We start from the raw sequence: 19,927 nt of genomic DNA on the forward strand, positions 1-19,927 counted from the left end.
TGGGGTTAAGGAAATTCCCTCCACCAATCCAAATCAACAGCTCTCCAGAACTTGAAGTCTCGGGGAGCTTCCTGGGCCCCTGAGACATTCAGCACCTCCCCTACAGCCACAAGGGCAGGATGTGTCCAAGGGCTTCCCGCCTCCCAGGATAGCGTTCTATCCACGGCAGCAGACTGCTTCACAAGTAGGCAATTCTATCATTTAAAAGTCAACCAGGGTGAGAAGACTTAGCACCTGCATTATGGCATAGTCACTACTGGGCACAGCCTCTGGCTGGTGGATGGCCTTTGTAATAATGAGCCCAAAGCACAGCTATTACTGCCTAGCATCTCTGCTCCAAGTCCCCAAAGATAAAGACCTGTGCAAGCACCAGGGGTATAAAAACCACTCACAACATGGAGTTCTAGAAAAGGAGGCGGGCACGTAATGCACAGAGGGAGGCTGGAATGAGGCCTTGGTGTCCACACACTATCTCCAGACCCAGACAAAACCCAAACCAATCTCTTCAGTGTACAGGACAGAGGTCTCCGCACGCTGGGGCAGACTTCAAGAAAGGCATGTCAAAGACTCTGATGGGGATGAAAGGCCTGGAGAGCTCTGAGTGGCTCCTTTCTACAAGACCACATTCCAGCAGCCCACAGTCCATGAGAATCCTCATGCCTCCTGGTTAAAAATAAACATAAGCCCTTCCCCCCCCCCCCCGGCCCCCACTCCATCAAGGCTCTGTTTTGTTTTGAAGAGTGAAGGGCAAGGATGGACTGCCTTCTTAAAGGCCAGGTGACACGATGGTGGGGACGTGGTCATGGCTGCTTCCACAGCTACCCAGGCGGCGCCATGGCCCCCAGGAGTCACCTCGAGAGTTGGGAGTGGGAGAGGGGCAGTGCCACCACCTGCTTCAGGCAGGAAATGGCCAAAGAGCCTCTCCAAGATGGCCAACGTCCCCATAAGCAGTCCGAGGCCTCCTGAGAAGGAGGCAGAGCCTGAAGCAACCAGTCAGCTCCCTGAGGACAGGCGCCCTCTGCCCTCTGTGGCAACTCCAGGGCTCAGCACCAAGGATGGCTCAGATGGAAAGACGCCAGACCTGAAGTCAGAGGACGTGGATTCGAATCTTGACTCTACCATTTCTGTAAATGTAAATGTGACTTGGTCACTTCACCTTCTCTAGGACAGTTCCTCATCTGTAAAATAAGGGAGTACTAAATGAACCCCAATGTCTGTTCCTAAATTGTAACATGTGGTACATCCCTTTGCTTCCAGGCAAGGACACGCCAGCGCCAGTCCAGAGAGGGGTCACATCTCTTTTTAACCCTTCAGTAAGACCATGTGATGTCTTGTGTCAAAACTCGTCAAACTCTTGTGTCAAAACACACCACCTGGTGTGGGTGGTGGAGATATAATAAGGCAGTCCTTACTCTCAGGGACCTTACATTCTACCCATGCATTACAACATGGACAATCGAAGGCTGAGAGAGAGATGAGGGTCAAGGAGAGATCCATGGACGACTCTAGCAATGCCACGTGCTGAGGGAGAGGTGTCAAGGAAAGCTGGACAAGGCAACAACCAGAGCGGAGCTGGGAGGGAAGAGAAGTGTTCAGAAAACCTGGGTGGAGGAAGGAAATCTGGACGAAGGCCAGGAGGGAGATGTCAAGCGCAGGCAAGAGCTCCTTGTTTACTTGGGCTAAGAGGAATCACATGGTGTAAGGCCAAAAGGGGGGGGACACTTGGATGTCTCTCCAAGGCCCTCCAGTCCAACTCCTTCATTTTACAGATGAGGAAAACTGAATCCAAGAGAGGGGAAAGGACTTACCCAGGACCTCCCAGGTATCAGAAGCAGGATCTGAACCTTTACCAGTTTACAGACCATCACACAAAAAGAAGACTTCTTTATCTGAGGCACAGACAAGGCTTTGCTCCTTCGTTAAGGTTTTAGGTCTTGTTTCAGGACAGCTGTCCACCCAACACACCTCGGAGCTCTGCAGGAACTCAGGGCACCCTTTGGACTGTGCTTGGGGAGGGGGAGGGCTCTGGGAATTCCGGGGCTGCCCAGCTCATGAAAGGATTCTAGATGCATTTCAGAGAAGAGAGACCTCCAAACAAAAGTCCATGAGGGAGCCCCGTTCCACCCCAGAGAGGGCCAGAAGATTGTTTTCTGAAGTCTTGCTGCACTTAACAGGTCCCTGGGGTGAGAGGTTACTTAGCAACTGTGCCCTCTTATTTACTAATAGGTAATTGAATATCAAGGCCTCTCAGTCCTGCACGGGGAGTGGTGGCAGTCTGAGGCCAGCCAAGGGGGGCACTGACTTCAGGCAGCAGCACATTAATCAGGGCGGGGGGGGGGCCCCCCGAATAGAAGCTAGTAGAAAGTACAGTCACATGACTCACTTCCTCCTCCCCGCAAAGGGGAAAAGGCTTTCTTTTTTAGTATCAGATGAAATCCAACTACACTCCAAACCATAAACACCATTTTAAAATTCCAGTAGTGAGAGAAAGTAATTAAAATGTGAAAAAGAGAAGGCTGAACAGTTGAAATTTTGAATAATAATGAAAAGAATCATAGAATTCTTTAACTGAAAGGGATCTTAATGAAGCCTCCTCCTCCAGATAAGGAAACTGAGGTCCCATGTACATGGTCCCAAAGTTCTAGTCAGTGTCAGCGTTGGGAATGAAAGCCAGGTGCCTTGCGTTGGAGTCTAACAGAGAAGAGAAGGACACGAGGGGAATGACTGAAGAGGGCAGAAGCTGCAGGGGAAAACAGCTCCATTGGGTCCAGCGCTAAGTCTGTGAAGGGGCCTGACATGCTAGCAGCAGGTGGGTGGGGTGGGTGAGGCCCAGAGAGCCCAGGGTGTGAAGGGGGGCTCGCAGACATGTCTGCAGTGTTGTCAGCACACAAACCTTCATCAGAAAGGCCAATGTTAGTCAGCAAATGACTCAAACCCAAACTGCTATTAGAACAAGGTTAATAAGTGGGAGTGAGGCTGGCCACCAGAAGCTCTTTCCTTTTCTTCTAATTATAGGAAAACATCTCATGAAATGGATTTCTTAAATAAAGGCTGAGCTTCAATCCCCAAATTGAGAAGTCCCAAACAAAATGAACACTACTTAATAATCAAGACAAGAGCTGCCCATCTCCTCTGGATGTCTGCCTGCTCACGGAGTGGCCTAAGAGCCAATATTGGCGAGTGACAGGGCCAAGTTTACTTTGAAAACCAGCCCCTCGCTCCTTGGGAGCGGCCCTGCTGTTTTCTGTTGACCCTCTTCAGCATCCTTGATCCATTCAAGACCAGGGATGATGCCAAAAGCTTGCACCCGAGAGGGTCCCTACTTAACTCATCCTCTGGATGGAGCTGAGTGTTTATAGTTTAAGATGAAAAGAGCTGATTTTAGTCTGTCCTGACCGACAATAATGCTGCCCATGCCAGGGACCTTAGAAGAAGAATGGGAGGTAAAAATCACAAAACTGAGATTTAAGAAAATGTTTTCAGGTTCCAGGATTCTGAGCTGGAAGGAACTTTGAAGATCAGCTGGTCCAACTTTCTCTTTTTACAGAGGAAGAAACTGAGGCTCAAGCAGTGGGAGTGACTCACCCAAAGTACCACAGATGAGCTGGGACCGTCTCCGAGGTCTCCCAACTCCCAAGACACCGCCCTGCCCACTCCACCACAGACTTCTCTGCACACCTCATCAACCTCTTTTAACCAAATTCCACTGACATTTTTAATCTTTGCCGTAACACTGGTCCTATGGAACTAGTGCTTTGGAAGAACCATTTAACATCACGCAGGATAAGTCTGTGTGTTAAAATTGGGGGGGGGGGGGGAGGGGGAAGACCACCACAGCTGGGCTAGACTAGACAAAGCACCGGCCTGGGAGGCAGAAGGGCCCAGTGCTGTCCTCAGAGCTGCTATGGGGCCTTGGGCAAGGAGCCTCCCCTCTCCAGGCCTCAGTTTCCTCCTCTGTAAATGAAGGGGTTCCATATGAAGCTGCCTGAGCTTCTTGTTCTAAGTTCTAACTCTCATATTCTATAATCCTAGAAACGTCATTTACAAACCCTCTTAAAAGATACTATATTGGCATTTAACTCCAAGAAACTGTCATCATAGAAAAAAAGAGCATCCTCAGAATTTTTACCTTTAATATGGGTGAGAAATTCTCTACTTTGTGTGCAAGCTGGGGCAAAGCTTAATTTCACACAGCCCAACAAGCTGACTAGGTCAACTGCGGGTCTGACTGATCCCCGGGCAGGCTGACGTCGGGTCTGCTGGATTCAGTCAACAGTCAGCTTGGGCTTGGAGCTGGACCCCAGCACCTGCTGCCAGTGGGCAGGCCACTCACGATGCTGAGGATTCCAATCCGGGGGATGCTGTCAGGTTCTGTGCAGCCCACAGGCCAAGAAGAGTTTATGAGCCGTGAAAGCTATATGGGAGCTAGAACTTAGGGCAGCTGGCTCCCAGGCCAGTGCTGTTTTCGTCCAATTCCAAATTCTTTGTACTAGCTTTACCTTCAGAGCAGCTTCCTACTGAAAGGTCATGGCTGTTTCATGGAAATAAAAAGAGGCTCATCTACACTGGCAATCATCTTAGAAAGTCAGCTTTTAAGAAGTCATAAGACACTTTGGATTCAAAGTACTCACTTATAATCATGAGCATTATTATTATAATAATTAGCACTTTTTTTTTTTTACCTTCATTAGCTTCTGGCCTTGAATTCTTAATAAATGCAGAAAATTTGGCAAAGATGTCCATTCCAGCAGTGTTTGACTCTGGGTGCTTTGGTGAAAGCTTTAAGTATCTGCACGAGGAAAAAAAAAAAGTCTTTTGGTTTACACAATTTCCAAAGAATCTTCGGGTGCATTATTTCAGGTAACAAAGAATTTCGTTCACAAATACGTCCCATGTTTTCACATTGCTGGTCACTTTGTCACTCAAGCCATTCTTTAAAGTACTGTTTAAATATCACCTTCACCAAGAAGCTTTCCCTAATTCCCTCCCCCCATTTGAAAATGACCTCATCTGATTTTTTAAAATTCTGAACTTAAAAACCAAAAAAAGAATATTTCCACATACACAGAAATACACAACTGAGATTATGTATTAAAGTGTTAGTTTCCATTTCATATTGCTTACTTTTGAAAAAAAAAACCCCACATATAATTAATTCCATATGTTACTTTCAAAACTGCCCTCCTTGTTGTAGCTGGTAGATAGAGCACTAAGCCTAGAATAAGAAGCCCTGAATTCAAATCTGGATTTAGACTTTAAGTAGTTAAATGGAACTAGAGTGCTAGTTGCTGCTGGCAATGAGTAGAGGAACTTGCATCATTAGTAATAAAGACAACCCAACCCTTCAGGGGTACCCCTAGAACTCTAAGGAAGAGATTCCCAAGACTTGCTCAGGGGTATAGTGACCTCAGACCATACTCACTACACTAAAAATAAGGGGAAAACTTCCTATCAATTAGAGTGGATTGTCCACAGGTGGGAAAAGTGCCTTCTAAACCTTAAGGCCCCACTTAAATGTGAATCATGATCACCAGGGTAAAAAGGGTCTCTATTGCTCTGGGTAAAATAGAGGAGGATAAATGATACTAAGACTTGTAAGAGACTTAAAGATCAAGTCCAAACCCATAATTTAAAAAAATTATGCAATGAAGGTCCTGGGGAGTGGGGGTTGGGGTGGGAGAAGTACCTGTACTCGGAGTAAGGCCACACAAAGGTTTCTCCTCTCCTCTCTCTAGAACACTCATTACCACCTCTGATAAATGTTAAGTGAGCTGTGGCCACTGAACCGAAGGCAAAGTCCCCTGGTCACACACATCTGATAAAGAGTTACAGGGGGGGATTTGAACCCAGGGCTCTCTCAACTCCTTGTCCAGGGCTCCTTCTACTATGCCATACTGCCCTCTTAATGGGTGACTGGGTCTCAAGCTCAGAGGACAGGTTAGGGATAGAAATCAACATTTGGGCATCACCTACTGAGAGGAAGTGAATGGGAAACAAGGGTGACTAGCAGGCGGGACTAGCAGCAATGCTAGGAGCCCATTTGTGTGAAAGGGCTCTGCACCCCTATCTAAGGAGCGAGGCATCACCCTGGCCACCCAAGCTGTGCTCACTCTCAGGACACTCACACTCAGTGCCACCACAAGCAGGCACTTTCCTGCACTTCTGCCCTGCCAGACTGAACGTGACCCACCCATTCTTCATGGTCAGACTACAAGGAGGACCCTTCCCAGGGCACTGAAATGGAGGTACCAATCCCAGCCGGGCTAAGGGATGACCTGGCAGGCAGGACCAGCCTGGCTTCCCTCTCCATTTTCTGGCCCCACGGCACGGCTGGGGATGGGGTCTTCAGGATTCAGGGTTAGGGAACCAGAAGACATCTAAGTTATCTAAGATGGGCTAGCTCCAGGACCAGCACAAACACAGGCCTGGAAGACAACTGCCCATTTCTTTCCAATGACATTACCAAAGTGTTTTTCCTCTGAGCCTCTTTAAATTCAGAATGAAAGCCAGGAGTTTGTGAGTGAGAGTGTAGCTCAGACCTTAGGTAGGCTTCTGCTTGGTTATCAGGTACACTATAATGCCAGGAGATCCACAGGAGACCCAGACTTGAGCAGCCCCAGGCTTAAGCTCAGTCTGGACACAGTGGCAGCGTGACCCTGGGCCTGGAGATTCCCTCTCCATGAACTGGTCCCCAGCTTCCATGACTTTGTATTGCCATGCCAATCTCCCAGCTCCCTCACCAGTTGAAGGTAAGCTCCTTGAGAGCAGGGAAGGCTTGTGGTCTTTATGGACCCTGCCCCTAGCAGATTACCTGCAGGCACACAGCAGGTGCTTAATAAGTGCCTACTGACTTTAATTGAGTCTTCTCCACTCCCCCCATATGTAAAATGGGGATAAGAACACAGTACTCAAAGACTCACAGTACTGCTGTGAGGGAAGAACTTTGTAAAACACAAATTGGGCGGGACAAAAAAATGAATTGTTGCTAGTAAGACTTGGCCCTGGAAGATTCCGGATTCTGACATAGGTCTCCTGCCTCCCAGTGCCTACCTCTCCCTGCTCCCGAGAGATGGAGTAAGGTCAGACTTGGGGGGCTGGGACAACAATTCCTGCTCAGGTTTGAGTTGGACTAGATAATGCTAAAAACCCCTCAAGTGCCTTCCAACTTGGAGAGTCCATAATTCTATAAAATGACAAGTCAAGGGACAGCTAGGTGGCGCAGTGGATAGAGCCTTGGAGTCAGGAGGCCCTGAGTTCAAATTCGGCCTCAGACACTTGACACTTACTAGCTCTGTGACTTGGGGCAAATCTCTTAAACCCCAATTGCCTCACAAAACAAAACAAAACAAAACAAAAATGACAAGTCAATAAACCCTCTCCTTTTTCTTTATTTTAATTTCCTCCAGAGAGTTTCAATGTTCTCTAGAGAACACCTTTGTCCTCAGATCATGCAGCCAATAAGGAACTGATCAATGACTAAATTCAACAGGGAAATTTCACTTCCTTTTATGCCAGTCTAAACATGAAGCCCTTATTCTTCTGACTTACTGCTCAGGGAAGGGGGGAGAGAGGAATGAAAGAGGAAGCTCATCTCATTCCCTGAGACCATGAGGTTGTTTCCCCCATTCCAAGTAAATAGCTGGCTTTCAGTTGAAATGTTTGGATCAATGACTGGACAATGTAATTACTGACTCGTTCCAAATAGGGAATGGCACAGATGGTGCAAAGCACATAGGTGTCTCAACACATCTTTGGATGCCTCCAGCCAAGATTCCACAACCCTCCTCCCCTATCCCACCAAAATTTTGTTATATTTAATTTTCTCAAATTGACAAGACCTCATTAATTCAGAATGACCGAGAGGGAAAGTCAGTTTGATAATATTACATGATATTTAATTCAAACATTTATCAAGCACTTCCTACGTGCAATGCAGGTTGCTGCTCAGTTCTGGGAGAGATACTCGGATAAATTATACATCATCATTGCCCTTCACTGGCTCATAACCAAATAGTTTTAATACAAAATGGAACTTGATAAGTGCACTGAACAGAGTTATGGAGCAGTGAGTAGAGAGAGGTAATTAACAGATCTTAATAAATGTTTCTTCAATTGACGTGTGGAGGTGGCATTTGAGCTAAGGACCAAGAGATGGGCAGGGATTTCAGCAGCAGTGTGCCTAGGTGCCTAAAGGAAGCTGTTCCTTTCAAGAATACACCTGTGATTCTAAGCAGGGTGTCTTTGGGCATTCTCTACATGACCAAATAAATGTTTCAGGAACACAGATTTATAGCTGAAAGAGACCTCAGGGCCCAAGCAACGAATCCAACCTGCTCATTTTACAGACCAGGGAACTGAGGCCCAGCATGGCTATGTGGCTTACACGTTGCCACCTGGGTAATAATCAAAAAATGCAGAATTTGAACCCAAGTTCTCCAACTCTAGAGTTGGGCTGTTTTTACTGTACAACTCTCCTATCCTCTATCAATCATTCCCTAAGAACCTACTCAAAGTCGTTCTCCAAATAAACTGGGGAGGGGGTGGAAAAGACTAAGCTAAGGGCTAGAGCGACCCTGGTTTCTTACAAACAATGCCCACAAAGCCAAACACAAAGTCCAGCAGACATCAAGCTGGTCAGTACAGGTATGCTACTGGTGGGGAACTCTCTGCCTATAAAACGAGGACCAGCCCAGAGAAGATCAGACAAGCTTATTATGAACTCATGAGGACCATGTGTTCATAAGGCATGGGAGGCTGCTATCTGCATTACTACAAGGAATATCCACACCAAGGAAATTATGATTGCCTGTAGTATTGAAATAAATATTCATTCACAGAACTTTAGAACTAGAAGGAACATTAGAGATGATCTAAGCCAGACCCCTCGTTTTTTTTGTCTTTTTTTAATTAATTTTTTTCAACTAACACAAATCTACTTTTTTCTTCCTCCCACCTCCCCCTCTAAAGAGAAAAAACAAATTTCTTATAATAAACTGGCATAATTAAGCAAAACAAATTCTCATATTGGCTATGTCACCTCAATGTCATGAATCCTTGAGGGTCATTGTGGTTGATCAGAGTTTTTTTAGCATTTCAAAGTTTCTCATTTTTTTTTATTAATTTATTTTGATTTATCAACAATCACTTCCATAAGCTTTTGAGTTTAAAATTTTTGTCCCCCTTCCTCCCCACCACCCTCCCCAAGACGGCGCACAATCTGATATAGGTTATAGGCTACACATATACATTCCTATTAAACATATTTTCACATTAGTGATGTTGTAAGTAAAAATTAGAACCACTAGGAGGAACCACCAGAAAGAGGAAACAAAACTCAACAGAAGAGAAAAAAAAAAATAGCAAACAGTATACTTCAATCTGCATTCAAATTCCATAATTCTTTCTTTGGATGTGGATAGCATTTTCCATCATGAGGCCTTTGGAGACATCTTAGATCCTTGTATTGCTGGGAAGGGTTAAGTTTATCGATATTAGTCATCACACAACACGGCTGTTATTGTGTACAACGTTCTCTTGGTTCTGCTCACTTCACTCAGCATCAGACCATATAAGTCTTTTCAGGTTTTTCTGAAGTCAACCTGTTCATCATTTCTTATAGCACAATAGTATTCCATTACATTCACATACCACAACTTGCTCAGCCATTCCCCAATTGATGGGCATCCTCTCAATTTTCAATTCTTTGCCACCACAAAAAGAGCTGCTATGAATATTTTTGTACATGTGGGTCCTTTTCCCATTTGTACGATCTCTTTGGGATATAGCCCTAGAAGTGCTATTGCTGGGTCAAAGGGTATGCACATTTTTATAGCCCTTTGGACATAGTTCCAAATTGCTTTCCAAAATGATTGGATCATTTCACAACTCCACCAACAATGCATTAGTGTTCCAATTTTCCCACATCTTCTCCAACATTTATCATTTTCCTGTTTTGTCATCTTGGCCAATCTGATAGGTTGATGTGGAACCTCAGAGCTGTTTTGATTTGCATTTCTCTAATCAATAGTGATTTAAAGCATTTTTTTCATATGACTATAGATGGCTTTAATTTCTTCATCTGAGAACTGCCTGTTCATATCCTTTGGCCATTTATCAATTGGGGAATGACTTGTATTCTTATAAATTTGACTTAATTCTCTATATATTTTAGAAATGAGGCCCTTATCAGAGAGACTGGTTGCAAAAATTCTTTCCCAATTTTCTACCTTCCTTCTAATCTTAGTTGCATCGGCTTTGTTTGTGCAAAAACTTTTCAATTTAATCAAAGTTTCTCATCTTTATATTGTTGTTGACATTGTATAAACTGATCTGGTTCTGTTCTCTTTACTCTGCACCAGCTCATACAAATCTTCCACAGTTTCTCTAAAACCATCCCGCTCATCATTTTTACAGCACAATCATCTTCCATCACACCCCTCATCTTAGAAATGAGGAGATTGAGGCCCTGAGAACAGAGGTGGCTAATCCAAGGAAACACGCCTAGTTAGTAACAGAGCCAAGACCAGAACTGAGACCTTCTAATTCCTAGTACAGACCTGGGGTCTGTGAATGTTAAAAAAACAAATTGTTAACTGTATTTTAACACAATTGGTTTCCTTTGTGATCCTATATATTTCATTTTTATGCATTTAAAAACATTCTTCTAAGAAGTGATACAAAGACTCCAATGGACTGCCAATGGGCAAAGAGGCAGCTGGTGTTGCAGTAGATAGAGCACCAGGCCTGGAGTCAGGAGTCAGGAAGAACCAAGTTCAAATATGTTCTCAGACACTAACTGGATGGCCCTGGACACCTCTGTCTGCCTCAGTTTCCTCATGGGGGAGGGAGGGAGTATTACACAATAAAGGCTAAGAACCTCTGCCCTAATACAATTTTTTTTTTTTTTTTTTACCACTCTGACCTGCTGCTTCTTGAAAGTAAATCAGCTCAGCTGATGATGATGGATGATCACAAAGTCTAAATATGTGGATGCCAAGTAACAAGATGTTGTTGAACCAAGGACTGGTGGACCATGGGAGGTCATGTGGATGTTCGGTGTGAACACCACTTTTAGGAGCATGGGGCGTCCTTGGGAGTGGGGGATACTCAGGATAAAGAACAGGACAGAAATAGATTTAACCTCCAGAGACGCTTCTTCCTCCCCCCAACAGTGGGAGACGGTGTAAAGGCTTGGTTGAAATGGGAAATTTACAGGCTGGAACAGTCTGCTTGGATTCAGGGGTCAAGGCAGGATAAGGGACAAACACAACAAAAGAACACTGGCTCTGCCACTGATCTGTGTGACCTTGGGCAAGTTACTTAGCTAACACAGGTCTCAATTTCCTCATCTGTAAAATGGGAGGGTTGGACCAGATAGCTGGAAGGGCCTTCCAGCTTTAAGTCCATAATCCGTGGTCTGAGTTTCTATACCAAAACAGTCACTAGAACCCAAGAATTTTGGCACCCCCCCAACCAATGGAACCCCTATATCATTACAGACCATCCACATTAGGTGAGCAAGGCTTCCTTCACCCTTTCTGTCTGCTGAAGGCCTATGACTGTGAATTAGCATTACCGTGAAGAACACTGAACAAGTCAACTACAACGGCTAATACGAGTGTCCTGGGGCTGACAGCAATTTTCAAGGGGTTAGCCACTCTACTCATTCATATTCTCTTTGGAAAGAGCAAACACTGACTGCACTTGGAGCCAAAAGATGGCCACCTGAGGCCCAGTTCTGCCCCTCACTAGCCAGACAAACCTGAACAACCTGCTTCCCCTCCCTCAGTTTCCTCATCCGTAAAATGAGGAGACTGAACCAAGTGACCTGTAGGGTCCCTTTCTAGCCATTGCCCTCTGTGACGCTGCTGGAGATCTGCTCCTTTCTCAGCTTCTCACCAGAGTGAAGGCCAGGGGATGCTGCCTTAAACACCAGTGTCAGACATCCTGCTTCCATTTTCTCTCTACCCACAGACCCTGCAGAAAAGCCAGCCCCATCCTTCTTCTGACCTCGGCAGCTTGCACGATCACCAGTCCATGGTGGAAGCAGGCCTGCTTCTGTTACAAATGTTCTCTGAATCAGCTGGGTGGAGAGGGGAGAAGTCGTTTCCCCAGAGCAGAGAACTCACTGTGCTGACAAAGAAAGAGTCTGTGGTCAAACCTGTAATTACACAGAGAGGTCAGCTCTTTTACCAAGGGCCTGAATTTGGATCCTTCTAGATTGAGAGAAGGCTTTGATTGGAGTCTTTCCTCTGTCTCTTAAATCACTCCATATCGGTCAGTCAGTCTCCTCCACTGACCCTTCTGCCTACTGTTGTCAGTGGCCAGGATAAAACAGACAGGAGTCCTGACAAGTGTGACCAGACACACCCAGCTCAGCTGCTGGTAGCTACAATGGGTGCCTTTCCTCCCCCCCCCCCTTATCTCTAGGAATGAGAAAGCTACAGGGAAAGGGGGTAAGGAGGAAGAGCAATGGTTAACGCCAGCACAGGATGGTCCAGAGAAGGCGCACTCTGCTGGTCCCAGAAATATTTCCTCTTCCTGCACATTCTCCAGGGACACAGAGTTGAGCAGCACAAAGATTATACACTGTTTGGTGGGCTTTCCACACAAGCACCTGCATTCTAGCCAAAGGCAATGCATTCTCAACCCTAACATGCTTTTTAAAAAACATCTCTTTTGTTCCATTCAGTACACAAATCTCATCTGCAAAGTTTGGTCCCTGTTTCCTCTGCAACATCCTCTATTTCTGGAATTCAGCTGTCAGTTCTTAAGTGCCTAATATGTGGGACTGGGTTTCTGCCCACGGTCAGGCTGCAACAATGACCAAGGAAGATTGCCCAGAGGGAGCAGGGGAAGGGAAAGGAACACTGGGCTTGCAGGGAGAGGCCCCGGCCCTGCTGCTCAGAGGAATTGCTCCATCTTGAGCCTCAGCTCCTCATCCATAAAGATGAGGCCCCTTCCAGCTCTGAATCTATGATGTTTTGATATCACAGAAATGCATGATCAGAAAAGAAGGTGTGCTGGTCACCCTGGGAGACAGGCAGATGGTACATGTGTTCCCTTGGTGTCCAAAACAGGTCCCTACCCAAACACCACTTGATGGTTATCGTTTGGGCCCTGATGGATCACAGTGAAGGTAAATAGTAATTGTTTCTCTTCTGGTGAGCAATCCTGATGGTCTTCTTCTCCCAGTTTAATTTTTTTTTAATTAAAGAGGCCATCCCTTGGCTCAGTCCTTAAACAGCAATAATCACTGAATGGGTATTGCCTCAGTCAAAGTGAGAACTAAGAAAGACCGTAGCTTAAAAAGGCCAAGGTCTCCCACTGCAACCTGGGCCATCTCTAGTTGTCTGATCTATATCTGGCCACTGGACTCAGAAGGCTCAGAAGGAGAAAGTGAGGCTGGTGACCTTGCACAGCACTCCCTCACTTAAATCCAATTCACTTGCAAGTCATGGAATCAGCCTCCTGATGTCATGGTCCTCTTCAAGAACAAAGGACAAATGCGGCAGCAAGGTGGCGCAGTGGATAGAGCACCGGCCCTAAAGTCAGGAGGACCTGAGTTCAAATCCAGCCTCAGACCAAACACTTGACACATACTAGCTGTGTGGCCTTGGGCAAGTCACTTAACCCCAACTGCCTCACTAAAAAAAAAAAAAAAAAACAAACGAAGGATAAACCACATAACATAATGTTGAATAGGCCAGAGAAGGCTCCCAGAATGCTAGGAGAAGAGGTCACAGACAAGGGTCACCCAGATTGAGAAGGTGTGGAGAGAATGAAGTCTACACTGCTGCAGGAGGCCCCCAAATCAATGAGATCACAGGTTCATCAGGGTCCTGAAGCCTTGTGGGGCAGACCCTGGGATCCCAACATAGATGAAGAGCTGACACTATCCTGGGGAATAAGAAATATATACAACTTACTGGGAGTCAGGGGAGAGGATGGTAGAGGAGGATATGCAGGAACAGTCCAAGTAAGTTGTATGAGAAATGAGAAAAGAGAGAAGGTCCTTTGGGGGGGGGTGCTGGGAGAAAGAGGGCAGGCAAGGGAGAAGAGGTTTCATAGGAGAGACAGTACATAAACTGGATCTTGAATAAGAATCATCAATGTGAGTGAATGTACATTTACATGGTGGTCTAAGATTCACAAAGTACTTTTTTCTCACAAGAACGTTGGGAGGTAGGCTAATGCAAGTATTATTATCTCCATTTTAAACTGTCTTGCCCGGGGTCACGTAGCTAGTAATTTTCAGAGACAAGCACAGTCATCAAAATGCTGACTCTAAGTGCAGTGACACAATGCCTCCCCTTGAAGAAAGAAGGTGGCTTCTAGGTCTAGGGAAGCCTTCATGAAGGAAGCAGCTCCTCAGCTGGCCCTTGGCTGAAGGGATGGAGACTGGCAGGAGCAGGGAAGGAGGAGATTTATTCCAGGCAAGAAGGAAAGAGTGAGCTCTGACTAGGAGGTGGGACAGAGAACAGAGAACGATCTAGTTTGGTGGCAATAGAGAATGTGTGAAGGGGAACACAGCATAAGGTCAGAAAAGCACACAGGAACCAGGAGCCACAGGAGCCCTTAAGTGCCAGGATCATCAGATTTGGAAACCAGCAGGCTATTGGGGTTTTCTAAGTAAAGGAGTGTGACTGAGGCAAAACAGGAGTGAGGATCCTTGGTGGGGGGCAGGGAGGCTGCAGAAGGGACAGCCTCTAAGCGGCCCCACATTGTGACTGCACAAAAAGGTTTTAGCACCCACTCCCAATGTGTATGTATTTATAAATTACATACATGTACCAGTTTATTAATAGTTAAATTATATTATAATCTATTATAAAACATACAAAAATGGACATTTTAAAGGATGATAAAATATTTTAAATATTCTTAATTTTTTATTCTATTAATAATATAAAAGGCTTTTTTGTTCTAACATATTTTTTAATAGTGAGAACATGACTGAATATATTTCATTTGTTTCCAAAAATCTCTGATTATGTCCCTAGGGGATAAAGTGGGTCATAGATAATAATTATTTGCTAGCTATTAAATCAATTGATTTGACTACTGTAACTAGCCAAGCAAGTGAATCTTTCAGATATGTTATTGAAAGATATACGATGTAACAATTAAACAATAGGCCCTAACAATCTGAGCCCAGAACGGCTTTTTATCAGGAGGATGGTTTCACCTTGTGTAGGTATTTACCATTAATGATGTAAAAACAAGCCAAAGTGAATAATCTCTATTCTTAATTCTGCAGAAAGTGGCCATTAAAAATCCATTCCTCTTTATTTAAGTGGCTCTGTTTAATGGATGATACATTTAGCTGTGTAGGAGAGGGAGAACAGGAATTTCAGGTCCCCCTGCAGCCTGGAAAACCTCACTGCTGCAGGGCAAACATGCCCCTGCCCAAAAGGCAAGATCTTTTTACTTTAGGAGTCTTCTCTGGAGCTGGTTTCAGAGACAGGACAAGATCTACCTACTCTACAAGCCCAAGCACATTATGTGTTCTGGACCAGGGAGCACCTCTGAATTGGAGGTAGACATGAAGTGAATAGCTTTGACCTGAAGCTAATGATAAATGTGGGGACCAGACTCCAGGTAGCACCAAGTTCAGTCTAGAAACTGATCAATGCACTAAAAGCCTTTGCTCACAGCCTTCACCCAGCAATGCCAATAGGAGGCCTTCGCCTTCCCAGAGTCCCAAGAGATCAAAGAGCACAAGGACCCATATGAACAAAAATAAGGCAGCTTTTGGTGGTGGCAAAGACCTAGCAGCTAAGGAGGTTTCCTTCTATTGAAAGAATGACTGAACAAATGACGGTGTATGCATATCATGGAATATTACTTCACTGTATGAAATGATGAGAGGGAAAGTTGCAGAGAAACTTGGGAAGATTTGTATGAGCTGAGGCAAAGTGAAGTGAGCAGAAACAAAGAGAATGATTTACACAACAGCAACACTGTAAATACAAAAAATTTTGAAAGGAAGGCTCAGGAACTCTGATCATTGCAATCACCAACCATGATTCTGGAGGGCCAATCATGGCCAACACATGTTAGCCACCTCTGGACAGATAGGGGATGGACTCAAGATATAGAACAAGACATATCTCTGGACATGGCCAGTGAAGGAATTTGTTTGTTTCTTTTTTTAAGTACCTATAGCTGTTAAAAGGGCTTTGTTTCTCTTTTACCATTGGGGTGTAAAAGGGGGAGGGGAGAATAATTCTTGTTTGTTAATTAGAAAACAGTAAAAATATAAGATTTTCAAAGAGCTTATGCTAATGACTACACATTGAGGAGGGGCCACCTGAACTTGTTTTCTTGAGTTGCTTATTTTCCTAGATGAAGCCCCCACCCCCCACTCCCCAGTAACATGATTTGCTACTTTCAACTCTAACATGTATAACCTATATAAAACTGCTTGCCATCTTAGGGAGGAGGATGGGGAGGGAGGGAAATAATTGGAACTCAAAAGTTAAAAAAAAAACTGATGTTAAAAATTATTTTTATATGTAATTGGGGAAAAGCCTACACTAAGAAATCACCCATAACAATGGAAAGGGCTGTTTCAGTTGAGTGATGAGATCAGAAGTCCCCTGCAAAAGACTGAGGATCAAGTAAGAAAAGAAGGAGAAGCAACAAGTGGAGACAATTAATTAAGGAAGAGGAGGCATGAGGAGAAGGGAATGTCTAGAGAGCATTTTTTAAGTCTGGGAAACTGGCCTGTTGGAAGGCCTCAGGGCAGGACTCAGCTGCCAGGGAGAGGGTAAGGAGTGGAGCTCATGACCTTTCCTTTAAACCCTCCCCTGCCCCCCCCAACCTTCCCTGTTACCATGGAGGACAACACCATCCTCCCAGTCCCAAGCTAGGAGTCATCCTGGATCCTCACTCTCTCTCACTGCCTATATCCAAGCTGTCACCAAAGTCTGCTGATTCCATCTTTGCAAAACCTCTCCAATATGTCCCCTTCTCTCCTCTGACACTGCCACCACCCTAGTGCAGGCCCCCATCACTTCACACGTGAACTACTGCAGTAACCTGCAGGTGAGTCTGCCTGCCTCAAGTCTTTCTCCAATACCATCCCATCCCTCCATTCAGCCACTAAAGTGAGTTTCCCAAAGCACAGATCTGATCATATCAACTGCTGCCCCCCCCCAATAAACTCCAGTGGCTCCCTACTATCTCCAGGATCAAATACTAAATGCTCTGTTTGCCATTCAAAGCCCTTCCTAACCTAGTCCCCTCCTACCTTTCCAGTCTTATTACACCTTGCTCCCTGACACATACTTTTCAATCCAGTGACACTGGTCTCCTGGCTGCTCCGTAAAGAAGATCCTCTATCTCTCAACTCCAGGCCTTTTCTCTAGCTGTCCCATGCCAGGAACACTCCCACCTCAGCTTCATCTACTGACCTCCCGGGCTTCCTTCATATCACAACTAAAATCCCATCTTTTACAGGAAGCCTTTCCCAAGCAACCCCTCTTAATTCTAGTGCTTTCCCTCTGCTAAATATTTTCTATTTATTTTGAACAGAGCGTGCTCTGTCTATATTTGTTTGCATGTTGTCTTCTCCATTAGACTGAGCTCCTCAAGGAAAAGCACTGTCTTTTGCCTCTTTTTTTCTTCTTCTTTTTTTGGCGAGGCAGCTGGGGTTAAGTGACTTGCCCAGGGTCACACAGCTAGTAAGTGTCTTTTGCCTCTTGCAGTATCCCCACAGCGCCTAGCACATAGTAGGCACTTAATAAATGTTTACTGATTTGACTGACTGAAGACTGGAAAAAGGAAAAGTGACTGAAGATGTAATCACAGAGAGAAGGTCAGCACTCCCTGTGATAAGGATGGAGGAGGTCCTAATGGCCTTTACAACACATACTCTATGGCATCTAACCATGCTAATCCACTGGACGAGATGGGAGAAGATACAATACAGTTCTATGTAGTGGGGTTCACCCTGTCAAGAGGGGCCACCTCTGTCACAAATGAGGGAAGTGGGAGATGATGTCAAGGGAATAAGAGGGAGGCCAAGTGGAATGGACTCAATTTTTTCAGTAAAGTAAGAAACAAAGTCCTCGACTGAGGGAAGGAAGAGGTGTTGAGGAGGATAGCAGGAGGACGTACGGAGGGCTTGAGGAGTAAAGGTTTGGAATCGGGACATTTCCAATTCTGACTTTGTATGGGCTAAAGGTTCTTCCAGCTCTGACACTGCATGTTTTAAGGTCCCCTTTAACAGCCTCTGGCCTAAAGTCCTTAACAGTTCTGATATTTTACATTTTAAGGTCCCTTACAATTCTGACTGTCTATGTACATTTTCAGGCCCCTCCCAGCTCTGACTTTCTATGATCCTATTTATTAGTAGCACCAATAAAACCCTTGTTAGAGAATACCAAAGCTATTACTTAAATTAAAGTCTGAAATATCTACAGATTTAAATTATTCAGCTGAACATTAAGTACTATGTACTGGGCAAGGAAGAGTCAGAGATAAATACATCTTGGTCCCTACCTCACAGAGCTTATTATCTAGTACGGGGGAAAAGAAAAAGAAGACAAGACATGAACACAAATATAAATGGGTGCACATAATAAAGGGGTAAAAGATGAGATGAGGAAAAGACCACTTCCAGCTAGAGTGAATTACCCAATGAGAACTAACTGCAGATAAAATTGGGATAATAACATGTGCATGACCTTACTAAAGGGTAGTGGTGGATAAGGCACTTTGTGATGTTTAAAGCACTATAGAAGCCCAAGTGATTACTGCTGTGTGATGGACATTCTCCAACTAGCTGCCCCACCTGGCCCTGCCTGGACACTGCTTGGGCCTTTAGCTAATGACACCTATGAACTGCTGCTCCCTTTCCCACGGACTCCACTCTGAACCTGCCTTTAATTCAGGCTTCAGCAGGTTCTTCTCTCAGACTCACCTGCCCTGACACTTAAGGCCCTCCCCTCTCCTGGGTCCAGCCAACCCTCCTGACGTGGCTCATCCCATCACTGTCTAAGCCCCAGCTCAGACAGCCACTCACTTATCAATAGCAAGTCAATACTTTGGGAAGAAAGGCTCTTATTTATTCCTAATATGACTACCGTTAAAATAATTCGGTATTTGCACATTAACCAGATGTTAAGTCTATGTAATGTATCAGGAGACAGGATTCTCTTTTTCAAAGACCAGTTGTTCCATCTATCCAGCAAAAAAAAAGAAAGAAAGAAAGAAAAGAAAATTCAACAGTGGCACTATTTCCATGCATCATTTTATCTTTGATACTCACTTAGGTGGGCATAAGACTTCCTCAAGAAACTCCTCAATCTTGTTCACATCCGTTTTGACTTCACTGTTGAAAGTTATAAATGGTGGGTGAGTCCCTGGAGCCAAGTTCTGCAGGTCTGCAGGTTTCCTAGTGGACCAAAAAAGGGGAAAAAAAAGTGTCAAAACCTAATCATTCCTTCTCTTAGTCAGAGAGTTGGAATATTCTCCAGCTCCCCAGAAAACAGTCCTTGCAAAGAAAACTGATTAAGTTATAGACAATGATAACATGAAATTTACTTCTTTAATTAAGTGAACTGCCTCCAACTTCACTCGGATTAAAAACAAATTTACATTACATTGAAGAGAGTACATTATGAAGGTGTGATGTTTTTCATTATAGTGAATGAATTCCCCCAAAAGCACTTCATTGCATAGTCCCTATATAAACATTTGGATCCTATTTATCCTTCATCATTCCACCATTTGGTCTAGCTAGTAATTCATCTTTGACAGTCATAACTTAACAGGAAATGAGAAAACATTGTGAATTCAGCCCCCTACTTAGGCTATGCTGTCCATACCCCTTTTCTCAAATCAAGAAAACAAATCTTTTACAGCAAATTTTATGGAATCTAGTCTTCAGCTACTTTTTTAAAATTTTACCATTTTCTTT

The 19,927-nt window shown here is 44.7% G+C and overlaps 1 protein-coding gene and 1 pseudogene across 1 annotated transcript in view; one reads left to right on the plus strand and one right to left on the minus strand.

Annotated features, from left to right (window-relative positions):
* CLIC4 (chloride intracellular channel 4) overlaps positions 1-19,927 on the minus strand; it is a 107,280-nt gene that overhangs the window by 8,755 nt on the left and 78,598 nt on the right. Inside the window, exons 3-4 of the mRNA XM_027841375.1 lie at positions 19,277-19,402; positions 4,683-4,789 (exon numbers count right to left, since the gene is read on the minus strand). Coding sequence (XP_027697176.1) covers positions 4,683-4,789; positions 19,277-19,402 — 233 coding nt within the window. The remainder of the gene's footprint in view (positions 1-4,682; positions 4,790-19,276; positions 19,403-19,927) is intronic.
* LOC114027442 lies at positions 17,800-17,941 on the plus strand (annotated as a pseudogene).

The sequence above is a fragment of the Vombatus ursinus genome, unplaced genomic scaffold, assembly GCF_900497805.2.
Source record: "Vombatus ursinus unplaced genomic scaffold, bare-nosed wombat genome assembly UNPS02014859.1, whole genome shotgun sequence".
Lineage (NCBI taxonomy): Eukaryota > Metazoa > Chordata > Mammalia > Diprotodontia > Vombatidae > Vombatus > Vombatus ursinus.